A 17726-nucleotide genomic window follows, 5' to 3' on the forward strand; every position below is an offset into this window, starting at 1 on the left:
AAAATTTCCCCCGATAGAACATGAAAAAAACTTATTCAAATAACGAGGTGTGCCGAATCCCAACTGTCCTAGATAAGTTATCAGTTGTGCAAGTTCTTCAAATACTGCATCGGCACAGAGATCCCGCTTTGCACTAACGTTGTTGTGCTGGTGTACTAGTTATCCACGACTTTTGCATTTGGTAAGATAATTTCTTCAATTTCCCGTAGATAGCACCTTGTACTCTCAGGGCTTAGCATCTAAGCGCAAGCCCAGACCGCCATTTTTAAAATACTTGTTGAAGTTCTACTTATATGTTTAGACTTCGCTATTTAACTTCGGTAAAATTGTATGAAATCTTGTAACTTCTGTCAGTCAATAGAATAACTTTGAGAGGTGTGAAAAAAAACAGGGAAGCTTTAGCTTTCGGCACCCAGCCGTATTTCTGAACGTGAGTTGCCAAGTAACAATCTAAAATAAGAACTGCTTGTACCCCGTTGTGCCTACGGATTTTTGGAATGTACAGAGCTGAAGCTAACATACTACACATTTCCAGGTGATTGCCGAATATGAGCGAGCCGTAATCTTCCGATTGGGACGCATACTTCCCGGAGGGGCTCGGGGCCCTGGTCTGTTTTTCATTGTTCCCTGCATGGATCGAGTTCGCAAAGTTGATCTCCGTACCGTGACCTTTGACGTACCGCCACAAGAGGTAAGTGAAGCTGTGATTAGCGACATTCCGCAAAGTTGTCCACTGCTAATTTGCTCAGTTTATTTAACGTTTTATCGGTTTCATTGGGGACAAACCGTGCACTTGAATAGCACTGGCGGTACACCAGCTAACACTTATTATCAAGCCAATCACATCTATAATCCACACGCCCTGAAGTGTTGAATTTGGCACTTGGCTGCGGAGTCTGAACCACAAACTCTTGGATCATAGGTCAAATCCGTACGAAGGGTCCAAAGCTTGCGCTGCTAAACAAGCTGTTTGAAAAAACATAGTGGAAAAAACTCATGACATTCCAGCAACACAGAGACAAAGCGAATGACAACGCTTCTCCCAGGTCGTGTTTCCATGCTATTTGTGGGTGAACGCGCTTTTTAAGTATGCCACGTTTTTGCTTCCCACCCTGCGAAGGCCAACAAACACATTTACACTTGAATACCTACTTCCCATTTTGAATCTAAATGCTTAGGACAAAAACCACTGAAGTCAAACTCTTACTTGTGTTTTCAGATAAACACTCATTAAGTTTACTATGCCGCCAAAAATCTCAACTAAATCTCTATTTAGAAAGACGACGTGAATGTATGCGCTGCGGCGGCCTAACGTTACAAATAGAACGCCATAAAGCATGTTGAAAAGGTTTGATCACTCGTAAAACGTAGTGTATTTGACATGAACTTATGCTTGTATTATGGATAGTGGTAACTCTTTTCGTTTTAGATGAAGCCATTTCAAAATGAAGATTTAGTTCTTACCGTTTCATACTTTAAGCAGGTTTCTATTAGATATTTCAGAATGCATGCAATTTAGCGTAGGGTTGGCACCAAACCTGATCATATGGGGATGAATTTTCTTAAAAGCTCCAATACACATGCAAGAAGTATGAGGCTACCTTACCCGGTCAGTATTCAGGTGGTTACTTGTTCGCTAGCTAACCAAAACATCAATCGATGCTAAGATAGCACAGTAGAATTTGAAGGAGTTACACGGCTCATATGAGTTGTTTCGATCTACTCTGATCTCCAAAATGAGGTCAAGCACAAATTACCCATGTTTCACGTACACGTTCTCAGTTATTTCTTCTAGAGTTGCGAAGTGCGTCTAGCTTTGAAATTTACATGCAAATTACAATATGTGTTTAGCTTGGATAACTACTTCGCTTCTGTGTAAACCTATTCTCGCGTTGTGCAGGCTGGGTGACATTCAAATAATCTTAATAATAGTGATAATATCAGTACCGATATTTAACGTGTCAAACCTTCTACCCACAATTTTGTTTGCTTAAACTGCGTAAACAAAGGCCAGTTACAGTGGGCAACTAACACAGATATTAGCTAGACTCAAAAACTGTATGAAAAGCACTTTGGGACTGCAGGTACTTGTGTTGTATTAATGTAAGATCAGTTCTTTAGATTGACAGTCATTTTTGGAAAAATGTTTCCGGTCTTATCGTTTACCGCAATACAAATAGTATCGTACTCAAGCCACCAGGTGTTGTGCTCCGCAGATGCATTTTTCCGTAAGAGCCTGTGACATTAAAACAAATGAGTTGCACAATTCTTTGTAGACAGCACAATTGGAAAAGTCTGCTAGTTTGACTGGCAAATGGGAAGACTTCTCAAGGTAGGCGTGGCTCTTTGCTGAAATCTACTGCAAAGTTTGGATTTTGAGAAGCTAAACTCTGTCTTCGGCTATGAAAATTTTTGTGTGTGCGATGACAGCGATGTGTATTCCGGTTGCACTTCTCACTAGGTGCCTAAACCTAAAGTCTGCCAATTGACGGAATCCTGAGTACTTATACGAGTGTCATTCATGCGCTCCATACAGTCAGTCGCAATGCACCCAATAGGGCTAGATCTCATCCAAGTGCTTCCAAATAAAATCTGTCGCCATATTTTGGTTACGTTTGTCGTTTTGTAAAATGTTTTATTTGTTACATATTGAAATTCAGCATTGATATCAATCTAACCTGCAAATGAGTGATTTACATAACGGGCTACATTCCGTTCCATACTAACCAAAAGCTTTACAGACCAAATTTCCTACGAACTCAGGTATTTGCACATTAATCAACCCCCGTCTACGCGCTTATTGACAGCTGATCGCAATTCACTTTAGTGCACGGAATTAAAAAGTGGTGTGGCATATCTTAAACGCAATTCCTGTGAATGGTAGCCTGGTAGCCAGCTAACGGTAGTGGCGGCTTTCACTTGATATCTGAACATTTTAACAAAATTTACAACATAAATAGCAAATAAATTGCAATAGACCATAGATGTTGGCTTGAGGACCTCCTAGAATTTAGCTTCGATAAGTGGTTTTAGGCTGCGGAATACCGGTCTACGCTTCCAAAAACTGGCTTCAATTGGGTGTGTGACTCCATTTTTACTTAGTGTTATCATGTTCCGAAGATTGCGCCACATATTTTATCCGACGTTTCACAGATCCTCTAGCGGGAATCATTATTTACCAAGCCACCGAGTTAGTAATTTTCATGATATGCAGCTGACTAGTAACAGCTGACTTCAAAACCTGGAGTTCAGCTCGATTTGGGTGCATTTGCTGGATGTAGGCGTATATGAAAAGCACATAATGCAGTGTTCACACGTTTTGACTAAACGCTCCTCACCTCAACGCAACTATAACGCTTTGACTAAATATCGAGATTAGTAGTCATTGATAGCAGTCTTTTGCATAAAAAACCGCATGCCCCCTACCACACAACTGTCTCCAACATCGGTCACTTGGTGATTGGCTAATTTAGAACAGCTACGACAGTGACCCGATTGCCTACCTTTTCCCTAAAAACAAATTTGGTTCAGTCCCAAGTGCAGCGACATAAATCTTGAAAAATTATGAAGCAAACAAGTAGGTTGAATCGGCCAAACCAATAGCCTCAGTTTTGTTTCGGATTTGTTATGTGTCAACACAAAGGAAAAGGTTGTGTCGCAGTCACTGCATTGTAACACCAAGCAGAAAATCCGGGCGTTCACAAGCCACGAAATTTAGTGATCTGAGACAAACGAGTGCGTAATCAATAGGGCAGACAACGACACGGTTAGGCGTAACGTTGATTGGACATGCACTGATAAGGACGATCCGGAGAATGTATGTGCGGATATTCGCGCTTCCTAATGCGACAGACTGAACGGTGTCGGAAAGGTAGGTGTCAGACACCATGTTGCTTCAATCCCACGATTAGACACCCGAATTTAGGTCAACGGATAACGCCTCTGTTTGAGAATAACTGCGACACAGATTTTACTCAAAACTGTATCATCTTTTAATGAGTTACTTAATATTCGGGCATTCGCCAGCGACATACCGAGTCCCCATACCTGTTTAGTTGTTCACGGAAAATAAGTTCACCCGGAAATTACGTGGAGCCGGTGGGTGGACCCACGGCCCAGATATCGCTCAGTTGGCTCCTAAGACCGGGACAATAAAAGTTAAACGGCAGATTTCCCCGGTGCATAACAAAGATAGAGGCAGCTGAGTAATCAAGGGAAGCCATTCCAACGACACGACTGATGGTTGGTATCGATCGACGAGTCGTACCTGCATTATGCACTAGCACTACTTCCTAGCACTGGCACAAGTTAAATATTACGTACTTTGTGTGAGTTGAGTTGCCTAATATGGTTGCTATAGTGTGCACTTTTACGTGTTCCTTTCTCCTATAACCTAAGGCAGCCCTACACTAAACGAACAAATTGAGGAAAAGAAAATACACACAACTTGACCCTCATTGGTTATCAGCCAACATTCAATAAATTAATAAAACGTTACTCCAACCAAAGAAACGAGAACCTTATTGTAGATACAGTATCTCCTCAGACTCACAGGAGGAGTGGGATTTGAGCCTCAAGGTCACCCTGGTCGAAATATATGACTGCTATTTACCACAAAGATATTCTTTAACGGTGAGCTTATTGTGAGCATGATATGCTGTCCAAAGCTGTGAATTAGGAGAAACTACTGTTGTACAGAGTAAACAGTATAAGGAATCTGTGTGAAGTATCTCAAGGTTCTAGGAGCATCATTTGTTTTGGATAAATATTATTTAGCTACGTAAAGTTGCATAAAAATGTGTTGCAGCGAAGCCAATTTGTCAAAATTATATTTTTCTAACTTCTGTGATCTTAGAATCCACCAAAACGTTCCGATTTGTCTAGAACAGCATAGTTAAGACAATTAAAGTTGAACAAGTCAGCTTGATAGATTTTTATTTGCTGAGTAGTCAGAATTACCTGTATTTTGATCCTTGAATCATTAAAAAAAGTAGCTTAAGTAAAAGTGAAATTTGAGCGTTAGTTCCACACAAGCTTTGTAGAGGCTCCATTAGGGTAGATAATTAAATTCTGAATGATACTAATGTATCGTGCAGCTAATTTCATGTACCATAAACTAAAATGTCTGCTGCATGAAAGCACCGCTTTCCACATATCTGTACGCTGTGTTTTCTCTTTCTCTTACGGACTAGGAATGCAATTTTTAATCATGAATGCGGTGAGATAGGTTACCTTAAGATTGTTCGCCTGATGCCACTGTGGGGACATTGACCAGAATGTGGGTCACTGTAACAGCACATCTGTCACACTTCTGTTTGTTTCTAAAATACTGTGGGATACACTGTTCACAAGTGTACAAAAGCCTTTACGATTCACACACACACAAATGGATTACATATTTTTACCGGTGTTCGATTATCTGTGTTTGGATTTCTTTAACTAACCAGATCCTGCATTTTTGCTTTCTTGTGATTTTGTTACTTTGGACAGCTTATAATTCTTGCTTACGGGAACTGAAATGTATGGAGTATGTTCAGCACTTTTCAACTAGTCATTTCAACAATTAGTCATTTCAACAGTTAGATGAGAAATCAACCCGTTCTAAAAAATAATAGAGTAGGCGTAAAAGCTACGTTATCTTATGCCGTTTGTGGGTATCCAAACTGTGTCTAGAAATAGCTAACAGGAACTGACTACACTTGTTAAATTATATCAGGGGGACCCGACGTCCCGTGTATTCCAGTAAGCTAACGCTCATAGATGAAGAACTGATAGGAAAAGACCTAGAGAAGAAAACGATAAAAAAGTCGATTTCCGATTTGTGAACTCATACCCAGTGAGTAAACTCGAAATCTGCGTTAGTATATTTATTATAGGATCATTGGATATGGTTTTCGTTCTGAGCAATGAAGGCAAATACACTGTGATTGGTATCCTATCTTCTCAGTGCTTCGCTTCAACAACAACGCACAACACAATGGTGCACACTAATCAACCAAAGTGCATAATGGATACAGATTAATAGATAGCAACTTACAGTGCAAGTTAAATTGCAAGTCGTCTAACATGACAGGATCCCAAAAGACTCAGCAAAAATAGGAAAATATAAGTAATTAACACAATGCTCGTTCGCATCGTTTTCAAAACGTGTAGCGTGCTTCAAAATTCTTGAGAGTGCCAAATGTCGGATGTATTCTCTGAAAGCACGTGACGGATATTCGGACGATGTTATGATAATTCCTCGTTATTTGTCAGGCCTGTTAAGTTAGTTCCATAAAATGCAGGTCTCGACAACTTACATTTACTTGATTCTTTAAAATATATCCTTCACTTTTAATTGATAAAAAGGCCTCATCGAGCACTTTGGGCAATGGCTGAACCGATGTCACTGATACGAATACTTTTGAGGATATCCCACCTTTGTCCATTGGCGATTTGTGCTCTCCATTGATAGGCTTGGCAGAACCCCCCGGCGTTAAATGGTGATAATTTATTTATTTTCGATCCGACAGAATACCGCTAGATTAAACAAGGATGAACCACAATCACAAACGACTTCTAAGGCTTGAGTTCACTAGGAACGAGTACACCAAATCTTTGGCGTACCCTCAATCATTGGACGTGTCCATAAAACGCATTAGGCTCACCCATCTTTTAGATCGGCAAGGAGAATGAGTGAATTCTTGAAGGAATATAAAGGAATAAACATGTGAATTGTAAAATTCCGACTCGATTAGAAGCGTCAAGGGAAAACAAGATATTCTGACCTGAGACGATTTGAACAGCTCAGCTACCAGAATGATCGCAGTGAAACTAGAGGCTCTGGCACGCTTGATATTGGATGGATAATATTAGGTCGAAGCAACCAATGCTAATTACTAAGTGCAAGCACCGTTTTACCTGAAAACCTTTGCTACAAAAGCATGTTTGTGTTCGCTTAGTTAGTTAGCTTTTTGCTCAGAATGTCTCGCTTATATTGAGGCTTTACGTTCTTGATAATTTTACTGGTTTTTACTGGGTTTTTGAAACTTTTGAAAATTGTGAGCGAGTGAGAGGTGGATAACCGCAACTTAGAATTGTTGAGCTTTCCAATGATGCACACAATATATAGGGAATAGTCCTGAACGATCGACTGCTCTGGTTCATCAGTTCGCTCGTCCATCTTTTCTGTTTTTCTGCGTTGTTTTGTTTTTAAGCCATAACACTCTGAAATTACGCAGCATACTTCAGTTGATTCTCGTCAAAGATCAATCAACAGGCCATTGATTAATGTATTTTATGTCAATCATCAAAGATTATTAGGGAAGTTTAAAACCTAAAACTCAATATTTCAGAATGCCTTCTACGATCATCATTGTTGGGAAATTATTTGGTCAGCATAGGTGTATTAACCTTGTTTGACGGAAAGTTTTTTGTCACTCACTCAGCTTGCAGTATGGCTTTCATGCTGGATTGTTCAAATGACCACCAAAATTCTGCATTCTCATCGTGTTGGATAAGTGACATTTGTGACTGGTTCAAAAGCCGAAAGATTCAATTGATGAGTATAACAGCATTACACGGACAACATACACGGCAAATAAGTAAAATCAAATCGGAACAGGAGAATGGTGGTGGCATTATATGGTTCACGGCTGAAGAAATTGTTTTACGTCCATCAGCAGATACAGTGGCGATATGATACGGTTTTCAGATGTCGATTCACATCAGCATAAAAGTGGCCAAATCTGATTCAGGATATATCAAATAGTTACCTTATTGTCATCCGTGTCGTTTGGCATCTTTGGCTGAGTAATATTATGATGAATGACAAGTAGCATTTATAGCCTATGGTTTTACACACTAAGGACAATACCAAATTTGGCCTGATCGATGTGTTGTGGGCTAGTGGCCTCAGGATTAAACGAAAATTCGACTCGCGAATGATACAGGGTAGCATTTATAGCCTATGGTCTTACGCACTAAGGACAATACCAAATTTGGCCTAATCGAGGTATTGTGGGCTAGTGGCCTCAGGATGAAACGAAAATTCGACTCGCGAATGATACAGAAGAAAACTGTAGCTCTCAATGCACTGAATACCTCCAAATCACAATTTTCACAGGTACGCACACAACGCAACCCAAAGCTCTACAGGAAATATGTATGCATAAGTATGCCTTCGGTTTTGAGAAAAAACTTCCTTGCTTTCAAGTGTAATACATGATGGTTACGTTGATCGCATATACACTATTCCCTATAAAAGTGTATATAACCACCACCACAAAAGCGGTGCTCTCATCTGCCTACAAGGTTGGCTTTCAAAGCGTTGGTCTGAACTCATTTCAGGTTATAGCCACATGTCAGATAAGCCAGAAAGTGTTCTGAGCACGTTTAAGCTAAGCGCTTACTTCTCGTTACTTTTGACAAGCATTTGACAAAATTTGCAATCCAGTTGCTTGACTCGGTGAGCCAAGCAGATATCAAGAAGGCAAGCTTATCTACACATACTTTGCGACACCGCCATAGATACAGATAAAAATGTAATTCCATTAAGATGCGGCCATTCTGCAGAAATTGGAGTGGCTATAAGAACAGCTAGCTATCAGGATGGGTAATATTGTTCAGTCTGGTTAGACCTGTAATCACCAGCAATGGCACTCCATTGCAACTTTTAAGGTTGTCATCCATAATTATTCGCATCGTTCACCTGTATACGCGATCTAAAGTGCTCCGCGAACCATGAATAGAAAGGTTACATTATTTTTTACTCTCTATTGTGTGTTTCGCTCCTCAGCCTGTCATTTAGTGATATCTCAGAACAAATAAGTCAGACAATGGCAGGTGGACAACCATTTCATTTCAGACTGATCTTGATGTATCTGCCTGTCACACTTGCTACCAAAGATATGCGATGTCAGTCAACTATCAGGAAACATACAACTTTGTATATCTGTCTATCATATGCCAGAGCGTGATACATATGCTTCAAGGCAAAACACGTGGATAAATATGTAGATAAATTGTCGAGGTGATTTAACCCCCCTCTTGGCTTGCCCGACATAAGTGCACTTAGCTGATTATTTACAGGACAAAAACTTACAAGTCATTTGACCACGGTCGTTTCCGTGGAAGCTGTAGGTTAGCTTTGATTATTTTTCCAAAACCAACTAACTGTTTATTGGCACCAGTTAAATTATAAGCTTATGTGTCCGGGATTTGGACAGTTAGCTGCGAACAACAACGTAAAACGCCTTTTCGAACCAATCCTATATGAAAAAAGTTGTGGTTCCTCGGCTCTCACTGGTGAGGCAAACTGTCAATCACTACGACATACAGAGACGTTATTGACGATAACCAAGAAGAAAGACCCAAATTAGCTCAGCCTCGTGATCACATGGAACAGGTGTGTTTTCTTCACGTAATAGAGTAATTTCTCAGTCAGCAGTGCATGACACAGCCAGGACAGAGTAACTAGTAACAGAAATTTATTTTGTATTAGTTCGTCGTGTTGCGCTGTTAGGACCCCAACGATAACACCAAAAACACAGCATGGTCACACTCACAGTCATGCATTCTGATTGGTCGGAAGCGTCAGAAAAAATGTACGGAACTACGTGCGGCAAATGTGGCAGTGGTGTGTTGATGAAGTAACCCATTTTAATGGCAGTGACTCAGTTAATATTTGTTAATGGAAGAGGCACCGTTATATCCCACAATACTACCCAGTATGATGAAGTCAGTATGGCAAAATCTATGGTAAATCCACCCAGTTGATTATCCCTTCCTTGAAGGAATCTTGAGTCACTGCCTCTGTGTCTAATTTAGGTTATTTCGTTACCGGCTGATCAGCCTTGTCAGCTGCATTTAATGAGTTGTCCGCATGACTCTTTTGTTCTTTATTTATATTCTAGACATAAACATGGAAAAACCGTCACAATAGCTTATTAACAAATGTTGGCCTGGTCTAACGTCTGCTTTACACTCAATGGAAATTTCGTTAAGATATACCATTCAGCTTGTTAACAAATGTTGGCCTGGTCTAACGTCTGCTTTACACTCAATGGAAATTTCGTTAAGATATACCATTCATACAAGAAAGGCCACCCACTCCGTTCTCCTCAGGATTTTATTTGGATAATCAAAGAGACAACACAGATTCATTATCGTGCCTACCAAAGTCGGGTAGTTGTCTTTAAAGAAAATATATGCCGACCTTCCTTCAGCTTTGTGCGTCCATCTGTGAATTGCAAGTCGCTCGAAACGAAAGTGTAATCAAATAACAGAAATCGTTGTAAGCGTTGGCCCATTTTCTGCTAACACATGCAGATGTCTAAAACGTAGAAATGTTTTGAGTCAGAACACAGCGTAGTGGAATAAGACATTATAATCCAACGTTTCAGCTGCCGCAAGCAACCTTCTCAAAAAATTGGTTATCCGACTATATGAACGTCCTCAATGACGCTGGGGGCAGAACAGAAACCAGCATATATGGTCGGAATCCAACATTTCAGTTGCCGCGAGCAACCTTCTCAAAAAATGGTTATCCGACTATATAAACGTCCTCAATGACGCTGGAGGCAGAACAGAAACCAGCATATATGGTCGGTTCAGTTCAGACAAGTTGAAAGGTCTTCCAAAACGGATATACATCTGTTTGATATATTCTGAATATTGATCTTGCTTATTACTGAGGTTTGTCATAAATCTATAGCGGTGCCATACTGTCATGAAGGCTTTAGTCAGGTTGCCTTGGAGAACTCTGCAGACGTTTTGCATGAATGTTACACGTAAAAGTTTCGAAGAAAACTACTCGTGATGATAAAGCAAAAGGTAGGAGCATATTGGAAATCTAGTGTATTTTTAAAGTTCTATTTTGAGGTTCTGTAAGCGAAACCGTTAGACTCACATAGATTGTCGTGTTTACAGCGGCTTGGGTCAGTATTGCCCACAAAATTCAAGAACAGCACCTGACTGGTTGCCATTTACCGCGGTCTGGTTGATTATAAATAAACGAAAGGCTCACATCGTTTGTTATTGTTCGCTGCTTTGCCGCCGCTCCTGGTTCAACAGCAGTGATCCACTGATTAGTGTTTCGGAGGAAAACTCGTCTCATACGATTACCCTCGTGGTAACTGTGTTACTTAAAATTAACTGAGATGATCTGAATCGCCTTCCTCCGGATAAAGTCTGATTAGCACTCTGTTACTTGGCACTTATGGTTGTCTGACAATCTGTCAAGTAAGCGAAAGCGCTGGGTAGAAAAGGGGACATCTTGGCAAAATTAGATTTAAGTAAGGAAAATAAAGTAAAATTGAATGTTGACCGTATTTTTATTTCATCTTTCCAGTTGAAACATCTCTAACAAGGTGTTTTAAAATAAGCTGCTAATGTAACACGACTTCATTTTTACTAGGACAGACTAGATTTTGGCAAGTTGAAAAAAGATGATTTTATCAATTGCAACCTATCCTACTACTTGTGTGTCTAAGCAAAGATCAAAAGAGCTATTTTTCAGAAAGACCTCTTTTTTCAACCTAGCAAGTTCTCTTATTGCTGGCATGTTAGTTTCCTTTTTAAATACGAAGCACAGACTCACGCAGTATAACTGGGGACTAGATTGCACTTATTTACTGGCTAGTTTGACACTGGCAAAATTTAATAGTCTAGCGTGAACTGAATACATGAACCGTCCAACTTTATTACCAGTAGCTTTTAATGCCACGAATCTGCGCGCAAATTTACGGCAGAATTAGTTTCGTAACCACCAAGTAAGCTTGAGCAGATTACCATCATATTGTACCGGCAAAAGGCTGAACAATGTTGTTAAAGCGTGGTTAATGACTGGATTTTATTACAAAATGTCATGCGCAGATTTGGCTGCTCTCATTCAGAATACACGTTAAGTAAACACGATCAACTGCTCTAAAGCACTGTGCTTGTTGCATATCTATCCATTTTGCAAAAATCCACCGCTTTATTATTAGCTTGCTGAACAGAACATACGGTATACAAGGGAAACTGGTGGTTTCGTTCATCAGGCTTTAACTGGAGGTACCAGAGGGAAAAAACAGTCTCAATCAGAAATTCAAACTGAGACAGCCGCGAAATAACTCAAAAAAACCTCGTGTCAATGTTTGCTCATAACTCTGGCTTGCTTAATACTAATTCAAAATACCAACAATAACTTACTGAGAAATTGCAGATGAGAAATCTGCGGAGTCGTACCCTAAAAACGCAATAAGCTTAGGTCGGTCGCCTACAAAGTTATAAACAAAATTAAAGCAAAAGTGCATAGCCGTTGTCAAATAAATCAATAAGATTTTGGCTTCCAATGCGGGGAATATAGTCGGAAATTATGCTTATTTTAGATCCGAATCCACTAAATCTGAATGTTTGGAAAAAGAACATTTTTGTTGAAATAACCAGAAATATGCCCGAATCCATTTGTGAATTAAATATCACTGCCCTGTAAATGCACATTACATCCTATTCCTTGGAATGCCAAAAATCTCAGGCTTCCCGCATTAGTTAACCTTAGTTTTGTGATCATCTCTTATTAATTTAGATAAAATGTTAACCAGTGAAAAACAACATGCGGTAGAATTGAGCTGAAAGACGTGCAGCAGAAATATTTGTGTGAATTTCTGAAGTTAATTTGGGGTAATTTAAAACCGATTTTTGTCTATTCTGCTCAATGCCTTCTTCAGCAAGTTTCCAAACTGGTCGCACATTACCTTCAGTACACGTAGGAAAAGCTCATTTATGTCCTGTAGACTGCTCGAAGGTTTACCTAACACCCTATGCCAAACGATTTGCTTGTCATCTGCTTACGTATGAGGAAACCTAGTTTTGAATCGTTCATGGTGCCAAATTTTACACACATTTGACCAAAGTTTGTTGTTTACTCTAGTAGTCTTTTTTCTCCACCTTCTAAAAATGATGGTCCATTAGATTTCGTCTATTCTAGCGAAATTTTGGCGAACAAATTTTCAGTGAGGGCTTACTTGCGTAAGCATTTCTGTGACGTAAGTTCATTTTAACCAAAAGTGTTCTTGAACACCGTCTGACTGTAGGGTCTAATATGTGAACATATTAATGCTCTTCATATATTGAATAAATTGGGGAAGTGTTCATTAGTCAATAGAGACGATTGGTTGTATTTCGTCTACAGAGATAAAAAATACAGAAAACTCTCCTCTAGATTTGGAGGATATTTTGTGTTGCATCAAGTACCTTGGATCAAACTCTTTGCAATCAGCTCGGTCTTGTCACCACGGGGGAGATATTTTGAGCAGGCTATCGCTCGTGGGATAGCGCACTTTACGCGTACTTGCAACATACGCGGACTTTGTGGAATTGCATCATCAATGATATTATCCGCGCAACTTCAGTGTGTGAAAAATAAATAGCAAATAGTGTGCTATTTTCAAATATTTCCTGCATTGGCAGGCTGATGAGTTCATCAAACATGTAAACGTACTAAAAATTGGAGTGGTATGTGAATTTACCATCTGCGCTGCAGGTGTCCGAACAAAAATAGCAGTGAGCCTTGACGTCATTATGTGGAATTTGTCTTTGTCCGCGACGAGCTAAAGCAGTACAAGTCGGTAAAAGCATTTGGCAATAAGCCTTGGGTCTCGTATCAGTTGCCTTTAAAATTATGGTACATCAAAGATGCCAAAAATCCTGCGATATTTTCAGCAGACTATCTAAGGCGTTGTTAAAGGCCAGTCAACCGATAAGTCTGCGTGGAAAGTGCGGTTTATTCAACGTGTGGTTTGAGCCCTGCTAAACAAATGATTTAATTAAAAACAACCAAAATATATGGCGACATAAACCGTTGAAGAAAGTTTTTGACGTCAATTTCGGGGATTATAATGGGATCTTGTACAGTTTAATGGCAGCAAAATGCAGCTCATGGAAAAATGCAAGTTTCAATCACAAGAAGCAACATTTAAAATTTGGTCCACACCAAAAACTATATCTAAGTAGCGAAAAAATTTCAACACGAATGACCCGGTTGGTTGCAAGCATTTTTCCGATGTATACACATTTTCTCTTCCCTTATAACACACAGACGTAGATGTTCCAAAACGCAGGGCAGTATTGAATCTCATGTCAGGTAAGATTAGAAAGATTATCGGTAAAATTATTTTACGTTGAATTTATGTGAACTGTTCACTGAAATAAAATAAGCCTAAGCAATGAGGGGAATAATGTGACACAACTATTTTTTGGGTAGTGTCCTCATTTTGACACTTCTTCTAACCTAAGGAATTAAGTAATTGATTTACGCCTAAGGTTCATAATTTAGTCCGTTTAATCATGATAGAATACCTACCATACCTGTACTTAGACACTGTGTCGTCACTCATATCAACTACGGGGAATATCCTACAGCTATATAACTTGATAAAATATTCACGGAGATTCCTCGTGGAACAACTCAGTCAATTGGAGGTTGTCACACTAGTGATGTGAATTTGTGCGCGTTCTTTGCATTGAAATAAAATTCAACTGAAATATGGTGCTTTGTCTAAGTCCCTCGTAGGAAAATTAAAGCTATTTGTATATTTAATTTATCATTCCTACCCCAACAACTTTTATTTTTATCACAAATTAATTATCTATTGTCTGGCATGCTATAATGATGAAACTGAATCATGCTGACAATTGCTTACACTATTTTGGGTATCACTTCGTTAAACTTCGTTTTTACAGGGGTAACTGAAACTGCATTACAAAAAATAAAGTGCATATTCGGTAGACATTTCAAATGTGTGAAGGTTAGCTAACTTAAGCTAATTTATTTTTCGCCTAAAACCGTTACTTTAGAAAATTTAGTGCTCGTTAACTATAAATTAAGTGAGCACGCGCATGCAATATTGCAATCGTTTTCAGCGAAAAACAAGCCAATTTGCGAAAATTCGCGTCACCCTCTATGCATTTTTGGGCGGATAAAAACACTCAAATGATAAGTAACATAAAAGTAAATCTTCTTTAAGTCCGTTAAAATATGTTTATCTTGCAAACGTACATAAAAGTTCGTTTCTGTTCAGTAAATAACATGTTTCGCCTAATGTGCTACGCATAAGGTTGTTAGAAATCCATCGACAGCCCACGACCGGTTTCGACTTTCTTGGGGCTCATCAGGTAGGCGCAGTCCACGGGTTCCCGTCAATCTTATGTTCTACTTGAAACCAGATTGCACGAAATTCGCGAATATACACTCATTTGCCTAAGAACATCATAAACGAGAGATTCAGCTGGGTTCCAGGTGAGTCTCTCGAAAAACCAAATTAGTTTGCAAATGAGTGTATATTCGCTAGTGTTTCAATTAACTTTGAACAGCATTGGTTAGATCGCCACTCTTCCTATTTTAGTCTGATGCCAGGCTACATACTGAAGTATTGGATGCTTTTCACCCCAAAAATGCAAAAGGTCTATGTATGGTTAAGCACGTGCCAAGTCAATGAGACTGCTGTTCGGTCCAGTACTTTGTTGAACGAGCTACCCATCCAAGAATTCAAAGTCGGTCGTTCTTACAGCAGACATCTAGCATAAGTACGGTCACATATAGTCGGAGCATCACGCAAACAAATATATTCCAAGGATAAATATTACAGGAATTAGAAAGTCCATTTTTGAAAGAAACCGTATTATTGTACATTAATTTTCAAAATCTAGATAAAAGCGGCGGTGTAATTAGATGTGGTCTGAAAAAACTGCCTGCGAATTTGTAAGATAGGAATTCATCAGAATGCGTTGAACTATTTTGAAATCTATGGATTTGACTGACACTAGCTTTTATCTTGATTTTGTCATCAAAAAAGCAAGCAAATAACCTATTGACTGATTCGTGAATGCATTTGTTTGCACATCCGAAGGTATTTGGAACTGATTTTTTATAATGTTTGACCTCTGATGAATGATTTCATCGGAAATCCTTCTCAAGAGAGAAGAATCGAATGATCGCTCTCCTGAAAATATTGTCATCGTTCCATCTTACAGAATGACAGAAACCAATTTGGTAACTCTAACGACCCGAGAATGACGTGAGATCTCATTATTGGTCACCTTAAATTAATGCCTGCTTCAAGTGACAAAACTGATGCAAGTTGCAAATCACGTACAGAATATCTGACATATCTTGTCGATTTCAGACACTAATGACTTGCGTAGTCGCAGGGCAGTGTATTATTTACTGAAATGAAAATAGTGAAGTATAATGCTTCAGTGATGTTATGATAATCATCCACAGTTACAGCATAGGTGGCCAAATCACGACATACTTCCGCTACATTATGACGAAATTCATCTAAACGTTTTCATTTTACTCTACGCTACGTGAAAAACATTTCGTATGAGGTTGTTACGTCCTTTCCATTGCTGTATGTCTCACCCTAACGTCTATTATCTTTCGACATTGCGTACAAAATTGCAGTTAATAGGATACATCAAAGCATGAATAAGTAACTTTACTTTTCAATTCCCAAAGAATTGGAGGGAAATGAATGCAAAGTTAGATAGTGTTATTATTTCCAAGCTTTTTTGAGAAAAACTTGGTCAGTCTTATGCAGAGGCGCCTATTCAATTATATCTAGTTTTGTTTCATCAAGTCTTTCTTTAAAACTGATTTGTCGTCTCATTTTTAGTAAACAAAGGAGGTTACGTTGTGAAAAAGAGATCTAACTATTTTGGATAAAGGAAGAATATTATGTAAGATCGGAATTATAATTACTGGGTTTCCGCATGATCGTCCTTAAAGTGTTCCAGCATTTGCTCTCTGTTTTCATTATTTGAGTTTGCTAAATGAAATGGCCTAATTTTTGCTAGGCCGGCGAAACTTTCCAAATCTTATCGGAGGGAATAGAGGGTTAAAGCGAGGCATGCAATTTATTTGTGGACACATCACATAAACATGGACATGGCTGCGTTTGTATAATCTTTTCGGAGGGCGTTCCCGCGCAAACGTTCACCTACGTTTTGTCTTCCGCCCTTAGAGATATCCTTTTCTAAATTTTATCGCCATTCAGAATGAATGTATTTTGTCCTGTCTCAAATGATTTTGGATGAACTTTGTTGCTTTCTATCACAAGTTATCATGGGTTCACAATCAGAGACACCGGACACAACCATGAGGGGAATCTACTAATTAGCCCGGATTATGTTGAAATTGTTCACCCACATTTCAGTGCTGAGAACATCGCTGGAGCATTCTCCAAATTCGAAGAGCTTGAAAGAGGAAACAATTGCAGTTTGGGTGCTTGATGTGATTCATGAAAATATGCTGTCAGTTCAACCATTTTCACTGAGCACCAGCTCTTTGTGATACCATCAGCCTTTGAGATAGGTTATGTAACTGCTGTCTCTTGGGATGGGAACCGCGGAGCGAAACAAACCGACGGCTAGTGACATTGAGAGATATAGCAGTGTCACTCGGCCAATGGTGGTAGCGTAGCTATCACATCCACATAGGATAAACAGATTTGTTATTCGACCATAGGCATGATGGTCATTACACCCAACACGCACCTTTAGTCCCATATTCTCCTTATCCTCGGCGAACAAATATGTGACAAGTGGAACCACTACACTCCTTTACAAGGTTTGTGAGCTAAAATACAAAGCGGGCAGAATAAGCAGACTACTTTAATTTTCGGATTTACAGTGTGCCTTTGTGCAGCATATTCTTTTGAGTAGTACCGTAAACGGGAGATTCATCTGAAATTCAGTAGAATTCT

General features: G+C 39.3%; 1 protein-coding gene across 1 annotated transcript in view; it reads left to right on the forward strand.

The window, feature by feature from the left end:
* Positions 1 to 535: 535 nt before the first annotated feature.
* The window catches only part of T265_12460 (hypothetical protein), a gene marked incomplete at both ends in the record, with an annotated part of 33369 nt that continues 16178 nt past the window's right edge, over positions 536 to 17726 (forward strand). The window contains one exon of the mRNA XM_009163876.1: positions 536 to 691. Coding sequence (XP_009162140.1) covers positions 536 to 691 — 156 coding nt within the window. The remainder of the gene's footprint in view (positions 692 to 17726) is intronic.

This window comes from Opisthorchis viverrini (assembly GCF_000715545.1).
Source record: "Opisthorchis viverrini unplaced genomic scaffold opera_v5_1, whole genome shotgun sequence".
NCBI classification, from domain to species: domain Eukaryota; kingdom Metazoa; phylum Platyhelminthes; class Trematoda; order Opisthorchiida; family Opisthorchiidae; genus Opisthorchis; species Opisthorchis viverrini.